General features: G+C 43.7%; 1 protein-coding gene and 2 long non-coding RNA genes across 4 annotated transcripts in view; 2 read left to right on the top strand and 1 right to left on the bottom strand.

Annotated features, from left to right (window-relative positions):
* LARS2 (leucyl-tRNA synthetase 2, mitochondrial) overlaps window positions 1-2,171 on the top strand; it is a 63,696-nt gene extending 61,525 nt beyond the window's left edge. For both annotated transcript variants that reach the window (XM_080975774.1, XM_080975773.1), the window contains exon 21: window positions 1,484-2,171. In XM_080975774.1, the coding sequence (XP_080831900.1) occupies window positions 1,484-1,663 (180 nt within the window). In that variant the 3' untranslated portion in view covers window positions 1,664-2,171. The remainder of the gene's footprint in view (window positions 1-1,483) is intronic.
* On the bottom strand, window positions 2,020-9,757 carry LOC308460071. Its single transcript, XR_013978450.1, has 2 exons — window positions 9,431-9,757; window positions 2,020-2,606 (listed from the first exon to the last, which is right to left on the bottom strand). It is a non-coding gene; the product is annotated as an uncharacterized lncRNA (long non-coding RNA).
* Window positions 3,519-15,656, top strand: LOC308460038. The gene is made up of 5 exons (XR_013978402.1): window positions 3,519-4,178; window positions 6,103-6,247; window positions 12,179-12,254; window positions 13,550-13,694; window positions 15,112-15,656. It is a non-coding gene; the product is annotated as an uncharacterized lncRNA (long non-coding RNA).
* Window positions 15,657-21,292: the final 5,636 nt, after the last annotated feature.

The following is a 21,292-nucleotide window of genomic DNA, read 5'->3' as shown; positions in this document are numbered from 1 at the left end:
GGGGGGGCTGACACTGGGTTGTCATTTGTGGCGGTAGTTTCATGTATACAAATCAAGATCAGCAGGTGAAATAATATCTTGTTCCAGATTTTGCATTTATAAAGCTCCACAAGTGTTCTGACATTCTAAGTCCCAACTTGACATTTGTGTCAATATCTCGGGCTAATGCCATGCTGCTTACCCATACAGTTGTAGTTCTGTCAGTGTTGATATCACACTCTGTTGTTCCATTTGTGTCTGTCCAAGGATTAACATGAAACAGGTCACCTCCCTTGCTTTCTGCGCTGTAGACATAATGAAATAAATATCTGATTTTCTGTTGTGCCAGGCATTATTGCCATGCTTCGTCAGATGCAGGGCATCATAGCATCTAGCGCTGCATTTTTAAAAAAACTGGTGCTTCCTTGGTGGCACATTAATAGCCTTGAATTGAAGAATTGGATGCCACCTGTCTTCTAGGGCGCACTCTTGTTCCCAGATTTTATGCCATTTAGATTTCATCTCCCTGTGTCCAACCTTCTCACTTTTCTGTAACATCTTCTTTGTAAAAACTTTTCTGGTTTCCCTATAATGCCTTCACTCAGGTTGGCCCTGTATGTATTGAAGATGGTACTTTTAACTTGTCTGGAAAATACATTGATAATGTACAACAGGAAAAGTTTGGGTTTGATCTTGTTTAAAAACTAACCAGTGTCTATTTAGTGATCTGATTCCTATGTCAAATTGAATCCTTGTTAAACTCTAGTTAACTTTAATTGAAATGGGTAGTGTTCCAGTGCACACTGCTGAAGTAGTGGACACTCCACTCCTCCCCAATCCTGTGACTTCTAGGAAACAAGCAGGTTTACTGCTTGTGGTTTATCTGGAGAGAGACAAGGCACAAACTTAGGTTTTCATGACACAACAAACCCAAACCATGGTTTGTTTTGCAGCAGAACTGCGGGAGGAGTGTAGCCCACATAATTTCATCTGCACGCACTAGCATGCTACTCATTCATATGAAGCCATAGTTATTCTAATGTGGCATGTGAACCAAGCTGGCTTCTCATTACTACTAATATAGTTCATTCGGGAGAGCTATATAATCTCAGGGTCGTAGGTTCAAGCCCCACATTGCGCAAACGATTCCTGTATTGCAGAGAGCTGGACTAGATGACCCTCATGGTGCCATCCAACTCTGTGATTCTGTTCTATGATTCATTTATTCTATAAGGCAGCCTCTCTGACCTTTTACACATTACTTGTTTTTAAAACCAGACCCAACTGGATTGGCTAAATTAGCCCAGGGCTATACATGTGATAGCATACAGTAACAAATAGGTAGGCTGATACAAGGTAACAGAAGTCTAATGATTGGATTGAAAGTTCTGAATAATACCTGAATTATTTATCTAGCAAATGGGGTAAATGGACAAGAAACTTGAGGGCCCATTTGTAGACATCTCCTTTTAGTTCTCATCTCTGTCTCCTTTTCCCCTTCCAGATCAACAACAAGCCCTGTGGAAAAGTTGGTGTACCTCAACAAGTATCCCGAGACGCAGAAGTAGTTCGTGAACTGGTTGTTCAGAGTAAGCTGGGGACCGAATATCTCCAAGGACGCACCATTAAAAAGTTCATATTGTCTCCTAGAACTGCGCTTGTCAACTTCCTTATCCAGGAATAGTTGGTAGCCGTATTTTCTTAAAACTGCCTGTTTATCACTTTCCATTAAAGTGGGGAAAAAGAAACTCGACCATATTCTCCAACCAAGATGCTGCAGAGGGCAGAAAAATTAAAGCGCTGAGTGATAAAGAAGCAAAAGCTAACTTGTATATAATCAATGAACATGAGCACTTCTGCAGATATTTCTCTGGAAATCATGTACGAAAGCTGGCTTTCATTTTTATCACTGTTGTTACATACAGGTGAAAGTGTTGCTGTGAGTATCTGGTGCAGGGATAAGCTGTAATGCAGTAAAAGGCATCCTCCTTATTCTTGTTTCCCTGTGCAGAAATATTTTGGGAGGGGGTGTTCTTTTAATAATAATAATAATGAAATATATTTTCAGTGTATTGTTACTGAAAGTAATGTACACTGTTGTAATCCATCATCCCTTTCACTGATCCTAGTGATAACCATTCAGTTTGGTTAATCAGCCTCAGCATTCATAATAAAATGTGTTTTCTACTTTATTGTTTATTCGAGTACATCTTTGCTATATTTTCCACCAATTCCCACAGCGTTCACCAGCATAAAACATGCTAATGAAAATTAATTCTAGGCAAAAAACACACACAACTCCTCTGTTTAAATTATTGTCTCCATGTTTCAAAGCTGCATGCTGGTAATAGATCATGTCCAAGTATTGCAGTCTTGCCAAGGGACATCCATACATGCCAGTTTTGGTCTTTTGTTCAGCTCTGATTCTCACACAGATTTAGATGTTCGGCTAGAATGGAAGTTGTTATCTTGTCTGTGCACTTTATAAAGTGGAAATAAAAAACGAGGTGCCTTTCAGATATGGAGAGTCTATGATGTACTTCCATAGCATGTATAGCTGTTCTCTTGAACCAGTTCAGCCACTTGGTTTAGTACAGTAAGTCGGTTGTTCTAGACACCGGAAATTTCTGTAACAAAAAGGAACAGGTTTCCTGGCTTCACTTCTTTGCCATCTCAGTTCACAGAGCTTAGTGTGCAATCTTGTTGGCAAACCATGAGTCACAAGTCAGCTCTCTGTATTGACAATTTGGAAATCAGCCCAATAATGTATGGCCAATATTTCTAAGCCTTTAATCCATGGAACTCTAAAGGGCAACTACTACAAGTAGATATTGTTTCGGGGGGTGGGGGCTAATTAGAGCTATCAAAACCAGATTCTCATAGTGGCTGAATTTAAACAGCTGTCTACCTTGAACAGCATTTCAGAAGCTCCAGGAAACACAGACTAGTGTGTAGCCCAACACTGCCTGGCTGCTGCTGTGTCCCGAACTTCAATCTATTTACCGACCTGAGCAGGTGTAAATAATCTTTTTGCATTTTGTATTATTGTTAGGAGTTAGCTCAGCCTTCAAAATCTCTGGTCCAATTCCATCTTGAGCATGGCTCTCAAAGAATTATCTTTGGTTTATTGACATTTTCATTTTAATGAAGATTGGCTTACCGTATTTTTCGCTCCATAAGACGCACTTTTTTCCTCCTAAAAAGTAAGGGGAAATGTGTGTGCGTCTTATGGAGAGAGTGCAGGCTGCGCAGCTATCGCTGAAGCCAGCAGAGCAAGAGGGAGAGCTGCGCAGCGCCTCTTGTTGTGCTGGCTTCCCAGCGAAGCAGGAGGAGGGACGGAAGGGAGCCCTTACAGAGCCCTTCCGTCCCTCATCCTGCTTCGCTGGGAAGCCAGCAGACCAAGAGGTGCCGCGCAGCTCTCCCTCTTGCTCTGCTCTTGCGCCTCCTCAGCGAAGTGGGAGGAGGAAAGGAAGGGGCTCCGTAAGGGCTCCCTTCCTTTCCTCCTCCCGCTTCGCTGAAGAGTATCGCTTCGTCTCACCTGCCTCCTTCGATCCCCCCTGCAGGGATAACCCTGCTAGGCGGCCAACAGATCCAGCTTCCCCAAACGGGCGGATGGACCGGTGGCTCCTTAACCTGATTCTCCCTCCTCCTTCCTCCTCTTCTTCTTTTCCCCAGCTGCCTCGGGCTTGTCTTGAGCCTTCCTGAGAGCCTGGCTGCCCCCTAAGCCGGTGCCTGGCTCTATTCCTCGTTTGCCCCTTGACATGCTGGAAGCAGCAGCAGCAGCCCCTGGCAAGGCTCAGGAGTGCTCGAATGCATAGCACAAGGAGGGGAGGGGCCTCAGATTCAGAATATTTTTTTTCTTGTTTTCCTCTGAAAACTAGGTGCGTCTTATGATTGGGTGAGTCATAGAGCGAAAAATATAGTAATCCTGTCGACTTGGGCATTCAGAAATCTGATCCAAAAGTCTCTGGTGTCAAAGCTGAGTCAATATTGAAAAGGTGACCATAAGCACAGGTTGTGCCTGTTAAGCAATGTATACCTTGTTTCATCTAGTGTGGCCATCCATATATTCTATGTCAGAGGACATGTTCAGCCTTTCTGCCTGGCTTAAAGATAAGGAACCATAAGAACGAAAGGCAGGAGAGACCAGTTTCCAGCTGGACAACAGAATGAGCCAGCTGCAGTCTTCCTCACTTTTGGTGAGCTCTGTTTACAGGTTCATAATTCTAAATCTATATCCATACCAGTCAACATATGCAGATGTTATGCAAATCTCCCCATTTAGCCTTCTTTTTTGACGATGCATGATTTGCAACCCTAATTTTAGCTGGAATTTAAATAATGTGTTTTTTCACTGTATGCATTTGCATACAGAAACTCCATTAGCTATCAAGCGTAATTGTTATAAAATAATAAGCCAATCTTAACCTTTTGACTCATATACACTCTAGAACAGTGGTGATTTAATAAAATATCTTCACTGTTCGGGTGGGGAAGAAAAAGGGATCTTAAGCTGTCAGCCATCCAAGTGTTGAATCAAGTGTGCAATCAGAATTATATAGAGAGAGAGAAATGAAACAAGGCTCTGTTTAGAAGTAAATTAGAGGATCATTTTTAAGTGTTTTATATCCCCCATTGCAAAGGCTCATTGCAGGTTACAGTATAAAAACAATAGAAATAAATATTAAAACATGCAGTATGAATAAAGTGCCAGAATTCCTGAAAGTTAATTATAAACCCCATTCTTATTTCCCTTGATACATGTTGGGGGTTATATTATTGGAGATGGGGAAAGGACTTGCTCTTTGTGCTATGGAAAGAATGGAGAAAGAATCGTCAACAACACTGGTTGATATTGACTGCTATATATGTGACGACTTTTTCACCCTGCAGATTTGTTGCTGGTCCTTAGAATGAGAATTGAATTTAGATCTGGCCTAAAAAGATAATTCCTATGCTTCAGAAGCCATAAATTCTTAATGGTGCTAGCTAAAATAACAATGTCCCATTGTTACAATAACTCCCTCCACCCTGAGCTTATCCATGTGCACGGTTGTTTAGGCCTCTATTCGCACAACCAGTTTTCCCCCCATCAGAAAATACTTCCCCTTGTGCGTAACCTAATATCTTGTTCACCATTCCAGGGGAGGGGAGGGGAACACTAGACAAGCATGCTTTGCTTTCTCTGTCCTCGACTTGGAGTGAAAACAACAACACACAAGCTATTTGAAAAGTTAATTTCTTTTTAGTAACCGTAGCAAATAGCCTTGTAAAAACGAATTCCCTTGGGAAACTTCCTCCTCTGCCATTTCTCCACAAAAGGAGAAATGTTGGAGATGGTTGTTGGGGCCAAATAAGAGTTTGCTTTCCACTGTAGGACGTTTCCCTAAACCCAGTCCTTTTTTTCTTTTTGCAAAACCTTTTTCAGTAATCGAAATAAACTTGAAAAGGGTGTCACTTTGGCAGTGCTTTGCTGAAAGTTCCAGAATTTCTCGCATGCTGTATTGTTCTGGGGCTTGGACTTGCCTCGTAAGCAGCACGCTTGATTAGAGAGGGATGAAAGTTCACAAAATTGCCTTGATGCATTTCTGTTGTTTGCAGAACGAACAAGGAAGAGGGGTTGGGGGAGGGGCTCAACATCCTGGACTTCATGCTCCAAATGCATGGAAGATAAAACACGCTCTCCGGAAAGAGGAATTATCATTGGCCCAACATTACCCCAACATTCCTATGGACCTAGGGTCCATATAGATACAGTGGTACCTTGGGTTACATACGCTTCAGGTTACATACGCTTCAGGTTACAGACTCCGCTAACCCAGAAATAGTACCTCGGGTTAAGAACTTTGCTTCAGGATGAGAACAGAAATCGCGCGGTGGCAGCAGCAGGAGGCCCCATTAGCTAAAGTGGTCTTCAGGTTAAGAACAGTTTCAAGTTAAGAACAGACCTCTGGAGTGAATTAAGTTCTTCACCCGAGTTACCACTGTAGAAGCCTCCTAGTACTCCTGGCTACTCAAGAGTTTCTCATCTGATTGGCCACTGTGAGAACCGGATGCTAGACTAGATGGACCACTAGATGGACCACTAGCCTGATCCAGTAGGCTGTTCTTATGTTCTTGTAGGATGCAGGCAGAAGCAAGGGTGCCCAAAGAGGAGCAAAAGCTGGCTTGGAAATGACTGGGTGTACACCTCGCTTCTCGCGCAGCTACCACCAGTATCCTAAAGAGAAGGCCATGTGTGAAAAGACAATAATGCAATACGTACAAGGTAAATTGGTCAAATGTAATGGTTAGTAGAATGATTGGAGAGACAGGCAATCACCACTTCCGCCTACACATCAACAGCCAACATGCTGGATGGCCTTACTAGGGTGTGAACACGTCTGACATTATTTCAGTAAATAATGCTCTGAACAATCAGGAAAAGTGCTACAGAATACTACGGCTGCAATTTTAAGTGCACTTTCTGGGACATAAGTTAGTACAGTTGTACCTTGGTTTTCAAACAGCTTAGTTCTCGAACGTTTTGGCTGCCAAACGCAGCAAACCCAGAAATGACTGTTCCGGTTTGCAAACATCCAACGGGGCTTCCAATTGGCTGCAGGAGGTTCCTGTAGCAATCAGAAGCCACGCTTTGGTTTCCAAACATTTTAGAAGCCAAACAGATTTCTGGAACGGATTCTGTTTGACTTCCAAGGTACGACTGTACTGCATTCAGTTTTAAATTAAGGAGATCACAGACGCCCAGAGTTGTAGAGTTGGAAGGAACTGCAAAGATAATCCAGTCCAAACTCCTGCATTGCAATAATCTTTCATCCAACATGGGACTCAAACCCACAACCCTGAGATTAAGAGTCTCATGCTCCATCCCTTGAAGGGCTGTTGTTAAACCTGATTTGTGGGAAAATCTGTCAGATCTCAAAATATAAAGTATTTTTTAAAACTTATTTTATTTTTAAAAAATCCAGAGACTTCAAGGTCTACTTCCTACTATAGTAGCTTATGAAATAAAAATTATTTTATTCAACTTTTTTTTTAAAGACCCAACAACTAGTATTAGCGATAATGTACCAGGTGAGTGACAAAGACATGTTAGCTTGTGGTTAAGGAAAGACAAGTGGCTGTCAATAGAAATTATATTTTACAAGTGGGTCCTGCAACAAATTTCTGCAGTGTGGAGTGTTCAGGATTTCAGCCACTCCTGAAATCAGTCTGTCCTTTGTCCTCCTTTCAGTATTCTATGGCCATTTGAGCATGTTCAGTTATCACTTGAGCTGTTTCTAAAGTTCCCACTGATTTTTTTAAAAAACAGTTTTAGGGATTCTCCCGAGCCTATTGCCCTTGGTCCATGGGTGATACCATTCTGACCACGTAAGCAACAACACCCAAATCTTGAACATCAGAAGTAGAGGGAACAACACGGCCAAAAATGTTACAGTGGCCTGAAAGGGCATCACTGGTCTTCAGCAAAGGGTTCAAAACTTTCTACAAAAATAATTAGCAGAATCTACCAGGAAATTTTGTCCATGCTCCATTTAAATAACTAATTTTCTGGGGGATTGTGCTTTTTGTGTGTGGAGACCTATGGGAGTCGTGTGAAACATTATCAAGGAAAACGTTAGCTCTAAAAATATCCTTTGCGTGGGAGGCATGGTATCAACAATTGATCGGCACAAATCTTCCCAGGTCCCCAGTGAATTAACAATGTCTCTCAAGTCCATGCCGACTGCGTTAAGTTGAATTAACAACAGGATGACAATGTTGCCTGACAGTCCTTTCAGCCAAGTGCTGTTGCAACAAAGAAATCACGGCAGTATGTTATTTACAAAATGTAGATAGCGCGGAATGGAATTGGCACGATTTTCCAAAACAACGTAATTCTGGGAAATGTTTAGCTTAATTCTCCCCTCCCTCAGATCTATTCTAATAATTGGCATTTCCCTGAATGCCACGGATGTCAAGTTCAGCAAGTACAAACTGGGATTGGTGGTGGAAAAGGATCTGCCCTAATGAAGTGATAGGGCTGTTAAGTGAGAGCCCAATTGATCCAGCTGCTGTTGTTGATGGAAAGTTGGAACGAGCCCATGGAGAAGCAGAAAGATGATACAGAGCAAGTCTCAAAAGCTGAAGCACGGTTTCCCTGCTAGGAATGCTACCATCCACAGTTTATACAACTGCGTAAACAGTGAGAGTGATGATGGATTGCATGCCTAAGGTCCCAGTTTTTCAGCTAAATAAGACTGCAAACTGCTGCTGGTCCTTGTTACCCATGTGGACCACTCAAAGATCATTTGGGCTGAAGTGCTCCACACCTCTTTGGTCAATAGGAATTAGAATCATGGAATTGTGGAGTTGAAAGGGTCATTTTTTGCCCAACGGGGGCTCGAGCCCATGACTGATATCAGGAGTCTCATGGTGAACTAGTGGTCAGACTGGCTGAATTCAAACCATCGGAATTTGCTCCTTTAGTTGCAATGAACAGCCTCAGAAATTGCAGCTCTGATAGGAAACAACAAGCAAGGGAGAAATAGGTACCTGAGTTATTGAAAGCCCAACGTGTTTCAGAAATGGAGAAGTTCCTTCTCCGGGGGCAATCTAAAACCAATGCCACCACCACTTGTGAAAAACTTACAAGTACTCATTATAAAGAAGGTTCTAAAAATGAAATACATAAAGACCATTTATATATATACACAAAACCAAACAATTTATCAGTGTGCCTTCTTTTTAAACAGTATTTCTTATAGCATCCATGTTAAATCTCTAAATACAAATGCTACACAAGGGAAATGGGAGAAACTTTACAGATGTCACTGGTTTTTTTTTGTTTTTTTAAAAAATATTTTATTAAGGATTTTCTTGTTTTACAGAAGTGTAGTGCCTCGTATTTTTTTTCCCATGTAACATTTTTACAAATCCGTTTCATTTGTTGAAGCATTAGGGGGAGAAGAAAAAAGAAAAGAAAAAAGAAAAGGGGGGGTGGAGAGAGGGAAGATGGATGGGGGTGGGGTCGGGTGGCGGTGTTTCTATTATGTTTAATGTATGTAGAGTTTGGTGTCAGCGTTGCTTGTGTTGTTCACTTGTGTTCCTTTGGTGATGAGAGAGGTTGGGGTTGGCCTAGGGTGTGATTGTTTGCTTGTGATTGGCTGTGGTGATCTTTGTTTTCGTGTGTGAGTGAGGTGGGTGGGTGTTTTGGATCAGGTTAGCCATATTGATTTGTATGCTGTTGGTGGATTATTGTCATTGTCCTGTTGGGCTGTGTATGTGATAAATGGGAGCCATACCGGGGTGAAGGCGTCTTCTTCTGTTTGTCCCCGTGTCAGTTTCAGTTTATTAGTTAATTTTTCTAGTAGGGCTACAGATGTCACTGTTAACATAAGAAGAAGCATACTGAAACAGACAAAAACTAAAAAGACTCAAAGCTCTGTTAGTAGTAGCTGACTAAACTTACCTTCTTGCTGAAGAGCTTTCAGGCTGATTGCCTTCCGCAATCCATTTTCATTTTTTTCCTTTCCTTGTGCTTTATATCCAAAGCAGACTCTAAAGGGAAGGCTCTCACTGGTAGAGCACGTTGCTTTAGCTGCAGGTTCAATTTCTGGTATCTCCAATAAAAGCCTGAGGTGGTGGAGATGTTTGACCTCTACCAAAGTCCCTGAAGAGCTGCAGGCATTCAGAAAAGGCATAATTTGGCTAGATTAACTTCTAGCCTGACTTGATACAAAGAAATTTCCTATGCTTTAATAGATTGTACTCCTGTGGTCATGAAGCTCAACATAAAAAAAAACTAAGATCATGGCCACTGATCCCATCACCTCCTGGCAAATAAAAGGGGAAGAAATGGAGTCAGTGAGAGATTTTACTTTCTTGGGTTCCATGATCACTGCAGATGGTGACAGCAGTCACAAAATTAAAAGACGACAAATTAGAAACATTTATACTGTTAAGAGACCTTGAGTGGGCTTATCAATCAGCATCTGCATTCCTGTCTTAACAAGGAATATTTTTATTCACTTATTACATTTATTTATATACCACATTTTCCTCCAAGGAGCTTGAGGTGGTATACATGGTTCTACCCCTCCCCATTTTCATACCCTTCAACATTTCTCCAGTGAAAACAGGACGTCCTTTTCCATAACAACAACAACAACAACAATAATAATACTACCCTGTCCATCTGACTGGGTTGCCCCAGCCACTCTGGGCAGCTTCCAGCATATATAAAAACATAGAAAAACATGCCTTCAGATGTCTTCTAAAGGTTGTGTAGTTACTTATCTCCTTGGCTCAGGGGTTGCATAACTCCACACCCTCCAACATTTCTTCAATGAAAGTAGGGACATCCTACCATACCCACCGACATTGTTTTGATGAAAATAGGAACATCATAAGGAAAAACAGGACATTCCGGGATCAAATCAGAAACCGGAACAGCTATAAATCTGTATCAGTGCCTGGAAAATAGGGACACTTGGAGGGTCTGCATTTTATCCCCACAATAACGCTTTGAGGTTAGGTTAGGCTGAGCGATGGTGATTGGCTCAAGATGAGCTTCATGTCTGAGTTGGGGTCTGAATCCTTGTCTCCCAAGGTCATAGTCCAATACTCTAATCATTACACAACACTGGCTCTTTTATTTTGGACTTTGGGGGTGATTAAACCCTGGAGAAAACTAGCAGATTATAATGGAAAAAGTCTAAATATAGCCCTTTTATTTGGAATAGGCAAAATCACAGTTGTTGTTTTTTTAAAGAACATTATCATTTAGAACATTTTGCAATGAACATCACCCTTCCAAGAAGCAAAAAATGTAATTTTCCTCATCTGCAATTAAGAATTGAGGCGTTAAAAAAGCCTTGTTCCAAGGTAGACTTTTTATGTGGCTCATATGAAAATAATTCTCAATATGATGATTCCAAATTAAACAGCAGTTGTTTGGACAAGTGCTTGGAGTTTAATTTATTCTTATGAATGTTTGAGATTCCCCTGGTTCTACCTCATTTGAACTCCAAATTGCAATCTGCCTGCGCAGATTGACAGAGCTGCAGCTGCAAATGAGTTTACTTTGCAATCAGAGGAGTGTGGCAGAGAATCCTTTTATGCCCAAATAAACAGGTGAAAACTAGTCTAGAAATTGCTCAAGGAGTAATCCACCCAGTGACTGGAGCCACGGGAACAAGGCCTTAAAGCTGTTTAATGAGTGAGAGAATTGGCACAGTTTCTATAGTGTCAGTGTCTAAGGTGGCCACTTAATGCACTGGAGAAAGAGAGAGAGATACGGATGGGGGGGGGGGAGAGAGAGAATGTATCATAAATAAGAGGATAGATATTTGCATAACATCCACATGTGCTGCTTTATATGCATAGCTTTCAATTTAGAAATAATTGCTATTGTAGAGGCTTAAGCAGTGGATACACCTCACCACAGACCCTTTTCCAAGGACAGTCCCGGATTTACAGAAGCCATCCTGGTTTCTAATTTGATCCCAGAATGTCCCACTCTTCCTTAGGGGGTCCCTATTTTGATTGGTGAAATGTTGGAAGGTATAGAAGGGTTTTTTTTTACGGTGACCCAGAAACTACAATTAATCCAGAATGCGGCGGCTAGACTGGTGACTGGGAGTGGCCAAAACCACATAACACCAGTCCTGAAAGACCTACATTGACTCCCAGTACGTTTCTGAGCACAATTCAAAGTGTTGGTACTGGCCTTTAAAGCCCTAAAAAGCCTTGGCCAAGTTTACCTGAAAGTGCGCCTCCACCCCCATCGTTCACTGAGATCTAGCGCTGAGGGCCTTTTGGCAGTTTCCTCCCTGTGAGTTGTGAGGTGACAGGGAACCAAGCAGAGGGCCTTCTTGGTGGTGGCGCCTGCCCTGTGGAACGCCCTCCCATCAGATGTCAAGGAAATAAACAACTACCTGACTTTTAGAAGACATCTGAAGCATAGCTGTCAACTTTTCCCTTTTCTTGCGAGGAATCCTGTTCAGAATAAGGGAATTTCCCTCAAAAAAAGTTGACTGCTATGATCTGAAGGCAGCCGTGTTTAGGGGAGCTTTTAATGTCTGATGTTTCATCACTTTTTTATTATTATTATCATTAATTCTGTAGGGAGCCGCCCAGAGTGGCTGGGAAACCCAGCCAGATGGGCGGGGTATAAATAATGAAATTGTTGTTGTTGTTTTATTATGTTTTTATATAGGTTGGGAGAGCATTATTGTCATGAACTGGCAGGATGATGGGGAGGAAGAAGATGAGGAAGAGGATCCCAGTGAGGGGTATAGCTGGGACTGGGACACACTGGGGCAAGCAGGGGACAGGGAAGGAAGCATTCACTGGGTGATGGAGGATGGCGAGGGGATGGGGGTCAGTTCACAAGAACCAGAGCAGCAGGACCCATCACCAGAGCCAGAGGGACCCCTGTCTCCACAAACACAGTGGGCTCTGAAGCATAGGAAGCAGCGAGAGGGGCAGTCCAGGAGGCTGAGGCGGCTGTTGTAAACAAAAATTGCCCTTTTCCCTTATGGGGTATCCAAGAGCCCATATAGAGTCCTTACATAGGTTCCCTATTGGTAGGAGAAAATAACAGAGGCCAACCAGAGAATATTGAGAAGCAAAGCAGCTAGTAAGCTTGATCTTTATTGATCTGTTGCAACAGGGTGCTCCCCTTACCCGCAGGAGAGAGGAGGAACCCAGAAAAATGGCGCACAAGGCCTTATAAAGACTTTTGAAATTGCCACCCTGTAGATCACGACCACCCCCAGAAACATACATACATCACAGAAGGGGTGTAACCTAAGACCACCCCTCAGATACATCATGCCTACATCACAGAAAAGGCAGTCTAAAACAGAAATTTGAATGTTGTTTTTCTCTTGTCGTTGTTTATCTCCTGTCTGGCAGGTTACTTGATTGCATTGCCTGGGTAGCCTGGCTAGTCTTTTGTAATGATAAATACTTAGTTCCTGGGCCAGGTCACAGGCTCACACCCTATTCATATCTTAAATGTGCCCTTAAGACAGGATTTGTGAGGAAAGAGACAATGGGGAAGTTTCCCACTTTGACCTTGCAGAGAAAACATTTGCTCAGTTTGGGACAGTTTGGGAATCAAAAATGGTTCCAGGTCAGTCTTCCTGTGCTGATCTATGTACGTGCTTGGTTGGTACGCTAATGAACATTACCATATATCTAAGACTTCAAAATTCCTATCACACAGCCAAGGCCCCACAGCCCAGCTTCCTAGCTGACCAGGTGAGGCTCGCTAGATCTGGGAGGAGGTGTGTGATTGCTGCATTAGGCTTGGGACAGGTGAGGGTCACAGGCCTCATCAAGCCCAGATGCTGCAATCAGCATGCAAAGTGTAAAAGGAAAGCAGAGCTGAGGTGCTGTGTCTGCTCTAACACCCTTGTTGGTGTTAGACCTCAGCTTGGATCAGTGCCGGATTAAACCCTGTGGAGGCCCCTAAGCGGTCAGAATCCCAGGCCCACCCCTCCTCTATCACATTGAACTATGAAAGCTTGTTTGTAATTTGCTTTCCAGGTCAAATCAATGTTATTTTGATCTTTTGTTGCAGGACTCCTAAAAGGCGTGGGGCCTCTAGGCTGCTGCCTATTTGGTAATCTGGCACTGGCTTGACTGCTCCAGGATTTCTGCAGGACTGTGCTTCAGTTTGGACTTTGGACATGTGGGTTGACCTTGGACTGGGAACTTGCCACCAGGTAGGCCAGGAGTTCAGTATTATTGTTGTTGTTGTTGTTGTTGAATAAGATATCCCTATTTTCAGTGTGTTGCCATAGTAAGGAAGACTTTGCCCACGTGACCTAGGTTCCAGCACTCTCTTCTGTCCAGGAGCTAAACTGCTAGTGTTGGCTGGCCATGTTCCCTAAATTCACAATCGAATCTATTAATTTAGCTATGGCTTTAGTTGTGTTCAAGGCCGGGGTGGGGGACACAACCATTTAAAGTGGCAGCGTGCATTTTGGAAGTTTTTTTTAAAAAAAATTCCCATTCCAGGCACTTAGCAATGGCAACAGAGTGGCTGAGGAAGCCCAGCCAGATGGGTGTGGTATAAGTAATACAGTGGTGCCCCGCAAGACGAATGCCTCGCAAGACGGAAAACCCGCTAGACGAAAGGGTTTTCCGTTTTGGAGGTGCTTCGCAAAACGAATTTCCTATGTGCTTGCTTCGCAAGACGAAAATGTCTTGCGAGTTCCTGCGGGTTTTTTCCCCTCCCCCCCCCTTTTTCCCAAGCCGCTAAACCGCTTATCAGCTGATGGCTAAGCCGCTTATCAGCTGATCGTTAAGCCGCTTATCAGCTGATCGTTAAGCCGCTTATCAGCTGATCGTTAAGCCGCTTATCAGCTGATCCACTAAGCCCGCTAAGCCGCTAATACTGTAGCACTAATCCGCTAATGGGCTTGCTTCGCAAGACGAAAAAACCCGCAAGACGAAGAGACTCGCGGAACGGATTCTTTTCGTCTTGCGAGGCACCACTGTAACTTATTATTATAACTGGGTCTATGTCACATAAGGGGTTAAACTTGGGTCCCATCTGCACTATGCTTCTAAAGCAGTATCATACCGCTTTAAACAGCCATGGCTTCCCCAAAGGATCGTGGGAACAGTAGTTGAAGGATGTTAAGAGGTCTTAGAAGACCCCTATTCCCCTCCGAGAGCTATGCAATTTCCAGAATGGTTTAACAACCAATCCCTCTTACCAGGGAACTTTGGGAATTGTAGCTCTCTGAGAGGAATAAGGGCCTCCTAACAACTTCACAGCACCCGTAACAAACTACAGTTCACAGGGATTCTTTGGAAGGGGGAAAGCCATGATTTTGAAAAGAGAAATTGAGGGTCCCTGGGACAGGTTTCTCCACACATTCCTGTAGATTTTCGGGCAGGTCAGATACTCTCCTCCGCAGCCTTGATAAGCAGCAATAAATGGCAGAGAGCCCAGTGGCTTTAATTGGGTCTCACGTCTCGTTTTGCAAACCATCCCTTTGATTTTTATTCCATTCTTTTAAAAAAGCCACCATCAATATACAGTGGTTCTCAAACGCCTTGGTACTCAAACATTTCGGCTCCCCAACGCCCAAAACCCAGAAATAGGTGTTCCGGTTTTCGAACGTTTTTCAGAAGCCGAACGTCTGATGTGGCTGTCGGCTATTGTTTACAGGGCGCCGGAATTACGGATTATGTTCAAGAACCATGGTACAAAAAAGAAGAAGAAAAAAGAACCAAGGTACCACTGTATGTTTATTTGTAGGCCGCTCATAACATAACATATGAACAGCAACAAATATAACAATTCCACCCCAACACACAAATTAAGAACAATTACGCATGTCAATAAATACAGAATATACATCCATGCAACATAACAGAAAGCAAAATAAATAAGCTAACAAAATCCTTCCTCATCTCCTGACTTGTCTCCTTAACAAACAGAAGTTAAGCATTTAATGTTTATCCCATGCTATGGAAAACGCTTTCACCAGAGATTTGACAGGCACCCTCACTCTTGGCTTTCAGGCTTCTCTTGTGTCCTCCATAGCTGTTTACCATCTTCTTGAGAAGCCAGGCATTTTATGAGTTATTTCGTACTCCTTTTTCCCCCAGTGGTTTTTCATGTTTTATTGTCTGCGTATAGCTGTGCAACACCCTGAAGTTTTACGAGATGGCAGTATATAAATGCTTTTTATAGATAAATAAATCCTTTACCCACAGCATAAACGATGCAACCCCACACTCCATGCCAGGGTGAAGTTTTGGGGTTGTTTGGGTGGAGTTTGTAAGTCGATCCCATGCATTCATGTTGAGTCCTCTGGTATGCCAAGGTACAATTTCACTTTGTCTCAATGGCAACTGGAGCTAAGAAGACAGAGCAATCACTTGGCCTTCAGGAAACCAGATAAATTCTTCAAATTCCTCTCTGGGAAAAGGGTCACATTTGTTCATTCAAGGTTGGAATGAAAATATTGCCCCCTCCACCCACCCACTAAATCCTTCTTTAGGCTATTTTGGGTTTTCCCTGTTTTTTTCCTTCTCTGTGTAGATTTGCACTGTACATGAGCGGATAGATTATTTGCACTAATCAGAAGAGGATTTAAGTTTCAGCTAGTCACTATGGCAATCAGGGGGGAAATGTTTGAGTGAGACAAACAGGAGGAGGACCAGAAATAGCAGGGAGGTAATAGGACGCGGGTGGCGCTGTGGTCTAAACCACAGAGCCTAGGGCTTGCTGATCAGAAGGTCGGTGGTTCGAATCCCCGCGATGGGTTAAGCTCCCGTTGCTCAGTCCCCTGATCCTGCCAACCTAGCAGTTCGAAAGCACGCAGTACAAGTAGATAAATAGGTACCGCTCCGGTGAGTCAGGGGTCCCTTTACTTTTAATAGGGCTTCTGATTGTTGCGTCTTGAGGTGGGAGTGGGATTGTATACTTTGTGCTTCATTTAAAAAAATCTTTTTGCATCCCTTATTTTGTAGTAGGGATATGAGCAATCTGCCAAGCAGTGGTCCCAATTCTTTGCTTGAATGAAGTGGTCTACTTCCCATCTTTCTTTAAACCATGGGTAGGCAAACTAAGGCCCAGGGGCTGGATCCGGCCCAACTGCCTTCTGGATCCTGCCCGCGGACGGTTTGGGAATCGGCATGGGGATTCTGATCGTTCAGGCTGCGCCATTTCCCCCCCCACACACACACACACCGCGGTGGCGCCTCCTCCCTCCCTCCTTCTGGCTTCTCTCCGCCCAGCCTAGAGGAGGAAGGGGGCTGGGCTTTGTTGAGCTGTGGTTGGCTGAGCGCCATTTTAAGCAGCCCCTGTCCAGAGCCAGCCCTTTCTTGCCGCTCATCGTCCCTCTGCTACCACTGCCGCCGCCAACCCCTGCCACTCGCAAGGCACAGGTACGCAGCCACTGGGGCTCGTTCAGTGCTGTGGAGAAGGGAGGGGAGAGTCGTGGGGGGGATTCCCCCCCAAAAATACAGTCCAGCCCCCCACAAGGTCTGAGGGACAGTGGACCGGCCCCCTGCGGAAAAAGTTTGCTGACCCCTGCATTAAACCATAGCTTAAAACAGGTGATGGCTTCATGTGAATATGCAGCATACAGTGGTACCTCGGGTTAAGTACTTAATTCATTCCAGAGGTCCGTTCTTAACCTGAAACTGTTCTTAACCTGAGACACCACTTTAGCTTATGGGGCCTCCTGCTGCCGCTGCGCCCACAATTTCTGTTCTCATTCTGAAGCAAAGTTCTTAACCCGAGGTAATATTTCTGGGTTAGCGGAGTCTGTAACCTGAAGTGTATGTAACCTGAAGCATATGTAACCCGAGGTACTACAGTACTAGTACACACTGCTGAAAAATTCCCAATCCACAATTCTTCCTGCATTTGCTGCCAGGAACAAGCAAAAGTCTAGCTTGCCTTAATGTTGGAACCTGGTCTCATGGTTCTTTTCTATATGGAGTTTTGCACTGATACCTCCTCACGGCAGGGATCTGTCCTCCTGTACAGTCGTACCTTGGATCCTGAACACCTTGCAAGTTTAACGTTTTGGCTCCCAAACACCGCAAACCAGTGAGTGTTCTAGTTTGCAAACGTTCTTTGGAACCCGAACGTCTGATGGGGCTTCCGTGGCTTCTATAGCCGTGCCTTGGTTTCTGAACATTTTGGAAGTCGACTTCCAGAACGGATTCTGTTCGATTTCCGAGGTACTTTGGAAACTATTGTGTGCACAATGAAAATACGTTGTTATAGCATTCAACCTGATCAGTCCTCAATATGCACCTTTAATCCAAGCCTGCAACATTTCGTTTGCTTGTAAGACACTTTGGGTTGCCCTGGGCAAGAAACAGCAACTAACAGTTTTAATAATTTCAAAATAAGAGATAATACATTTTAATTGTGCAAACCTAAATATCCGGTAAGTGCTTGAATCCCTCTCGATATCCTAAAAGACGGAAGACTGGCAAAACTCTAAAACAGGCATCTAGGTCAAATGTGAAGCGATGGAGTGTTTTCTGTATTGTCTGTGCACGTATTGTTTTACCCATTGCTGATCTAATCCTTTGTGAACAGGAAGGAAACGTATTTTACATTGTTAACAAAGGCCAAGGGGGTCAGCAAGAGACAGAAAATAAGATGGCTGTTTCCTCCACACAAGTGATGCAACTTTGCAAAGGTTACTCATTCAAGCTCTGTCCGCATGATATGTCAGATGGAGAGAAGGTGGAAGGGGGAGATGTGCAAAGTGGAGAATGATTCAAAGCAAACAAAAATAGAGGAAATGATTCTACAAGAAGCCAAGGGGTTTTTCTGTGTGGGTGTGGGTGGCGGTTATTTTTTGCTTTTTTGTTTCGAGGTGGGGCAAATTGTGTAAGGTCACCCTTCCAGCAAGCCAAGGCGGTTTGCAATCCAATTAATGCTAGGCATGACCTAACTAAAACGAAACATTTAAAGAGGTCTGCTAATTTCAATGGGGCAGACATACAACCTGGTCCTATGTATGCTTACACAGAAGATGTCCCATCTTGTTCAATGGGGGACTCATTCACAAATATATATTTTAAAGCATGACACTTTTCTTTTAAAGGAATGAATAATAGCCGTGGGGACCTGATCCAGCACTGATCTCGCTCAGATTTCCCACTGACAATTCTGGCTGCAAATGTGCAGGAATGAACAGCAATGGGGGGATGGGGAGATATTCAACAGGGACCTATCCAGAATGGGTGGCATGCTGGATTGGGGCCCCACAGTTACATTTCCTTGAAAAAAAACATAGCAGCATTAAGCACCCCTTTTTAAAAAGCGGGATTCATGCAATGTTTAATTTGACCTTTAATGAAAAGCAGAACTTTCCTGTTGATCTAAATGGAATTTAAAAGGGCTTACCTAAAGTCCTCCTCTAAGCATTTATATGTTACGTGCAGAGACATGTAGCAAAAGCCAAGCGGAGATGCTTTAGATGGGAGAAACTTGACGAAGGGGAAGGGTTAAAGATCGCTCCAGATCAGCCTTTCCTGAGGCTGCTTTTGCTTTGGCTGGAATGTGCCAAAAATCCTGATTCAAACCTTCAGTTTTAACCAGGTGAATATCGGTCCGTACATGCAACACCGGCCAGCATCTAAAGGAAGCGTGAAGCTTCAGGCTTGTTTTCCTCGATCAGCAGCTTGTCATGCTTTGACAACCTGCTTCTGAACAGAGTATCACTTTGAGATACAGCAAGGATGAGCATTAACAGTTCAAAGTTGACAAAGTTAAGCGTTCCAAAGAGCCCAAGCTCTTTGCAAGGTGCTACGCAGCTTTCGTTTTGCCCTTTGGGTTGTTGTATCCATGGTGCCTTAACCTTAGCAGAAAGCAGTTCCCCTCAGCCTCAGGAGAGGGTGATCTGGAGAGACGAAGTCTGGGGACGTGGTTTGCCCCAATCCTTCTTTCCAATCACTGCCCTTTGTCCTCTATCTAGGGAGTTCCCGCAGCCTTTCAGGTGAGCTGAAGGGTCTATGTGGTTGGAGGAGAAACTGGGTGCGATAAAGGCAAAGCCACCATTGGATATGACCCATCATAGAATAATAACAATAATTTATTATTTATACCCCACCCATCTGGCTGGGTTTTCCCAGCCACTCTGGGAGGCTCCCAACTAATAATAATGATGATGATAATGATAATAATAGGTAAAACATCAAACATTAAAAACTTCCCTAAACAGGGCTGCCTTCAGATGTCTTCCAAAAGTCAGATAGTTGTTTATAGCATTGTAGAGTTGGAAGGGACCCTAAGAGTCATCTAGTCCAACCCTCTGCAATGCAGGAATCTCCGCTAAAGCATCCATGACAGATGGCCACCCAACCTCTGCTTAAAAACCTTCTGAGTGAGACCATTACACTGTCAAGTAGCTCTTATGGTCAGAAAGTTCTTGATGTTTAGTAGGAATCTCCTTTCTTGCAACTTGAAGCCGTTGGTTCGAGTCCTACCCCCCCAGAGCAGGAGAAAACAAGCTCGTTCCCTTTTCCATGTGACAACCTTGAGATATTTGAAGGTAGCTTTCACATCTCCGCTCAGTCTCCTCTTTTCCAGGCTAAACATACCCAGCTCCTTCAACCGTTCCTCATAAGGCTTAGTCTTTTGCTTTCTGCCTTCAGCAACCACTCCCATATAAATAGTCTGTAGCAAAACAAGCAAAACCAAAATTAAATATCAAAGTAAAAATATTGTAATACACACTTGCGTGGCACATGCTTAGTGTATCTATAGGACAGACCAGACAAGACACTGGATTACAATTAGAGCCCCTGTTGATTAAAAGGTAATTTAGGAAAAATAGTCATGAGGGAGAGGATTGGGAGAGAAGGGTTTTTATCCTTTCCCCACATGGCATTTTGCTGTTATTAATTGGGTTGCTTGTCCACACTTCCGCTTGTTCTGTGTTCTACACTTCTGCATAGTTCCAAGTGGCTTTCTGCTTGTTCTGCACTTTCTAGGCATAGGTCTATGCAGTTTTAGGACCTTGCTGATCCGAACATCAGCTGTTCGAATCCCCACATTGTTCTGTCCCAGTTCTTGCCAACCTAGCAGTTCAAAAGCATACCAGTGCAAGTAGATAAATAGGTACCGCTGCGGCGAGAAGGTAAACGGCATTTCCTTGCACCCTGGTTTCCATCACGGTGTTCCGTTGTGCCAGTAGCGGGTTAGTCATGCTGGCCACATGACCCGGAAAGCTGTCTGTGGACAAACGCCGGCTCCCTCAGCCTGAAAGCGAGATGAGCGCCGCAACCCCATAGTCACCTTTGACTGGACTTAACCATCCAGCAGTCCTTTACCTTTTTACCTTTACCATGCGGTTTTGCCTTTGCCCCCCCCCCCCGTTTCCCCCAGAAAACCCAATATTTAGCGCTAAAATGGAGCGAACATCAAACCGGAGAAAACCCAGTTTTTGTTTGCTCCAGTTCCGCAGTAACAGCAAGTTTTCCCAAGGGAAAGTGGCAGGGGGAAGTCTGGATGAGCCCTAAGTTTTACTCAAACCCACCTGGATCAACAGACATCCGGCCTGCTGATTTTGATAAGTCTACTCTGAGTAAAACTTAGTTGGATGCGACCCACCGCTTCCCATCGCCTGCTGCTATTTGCCTTGTTTGAGCCAGCACCTGTGTCATGTACCTCTGTTATGTTACCAAATTGAGCAGGTACCTATTTGTGGGGCGGCAGCAGCAATTCACCTCAGGAAAATGGCACTGAGAGCATAAGGGTTAGCCCCTCTCCCCTTGAGCTATGGTCCCAGCCCCAGCCCCCCAGCCCTTCCTGCTGTTTTATAAAAGGAAG

Source organism: Podarcis pityusensis (genome assembly GCF_964106645.2).
Source record: "Podarcis pityusensis genome assembly, chromosome: 12".
NCBI lineage: Eukaryota > Metazoa > Chordata > Lepidosauria > Squamata > Lacertidae > Podarcis > Podarcis pityusensis.
This window is presented reverse-complemented; position numbering and strand designations above follow the sequence as displayed.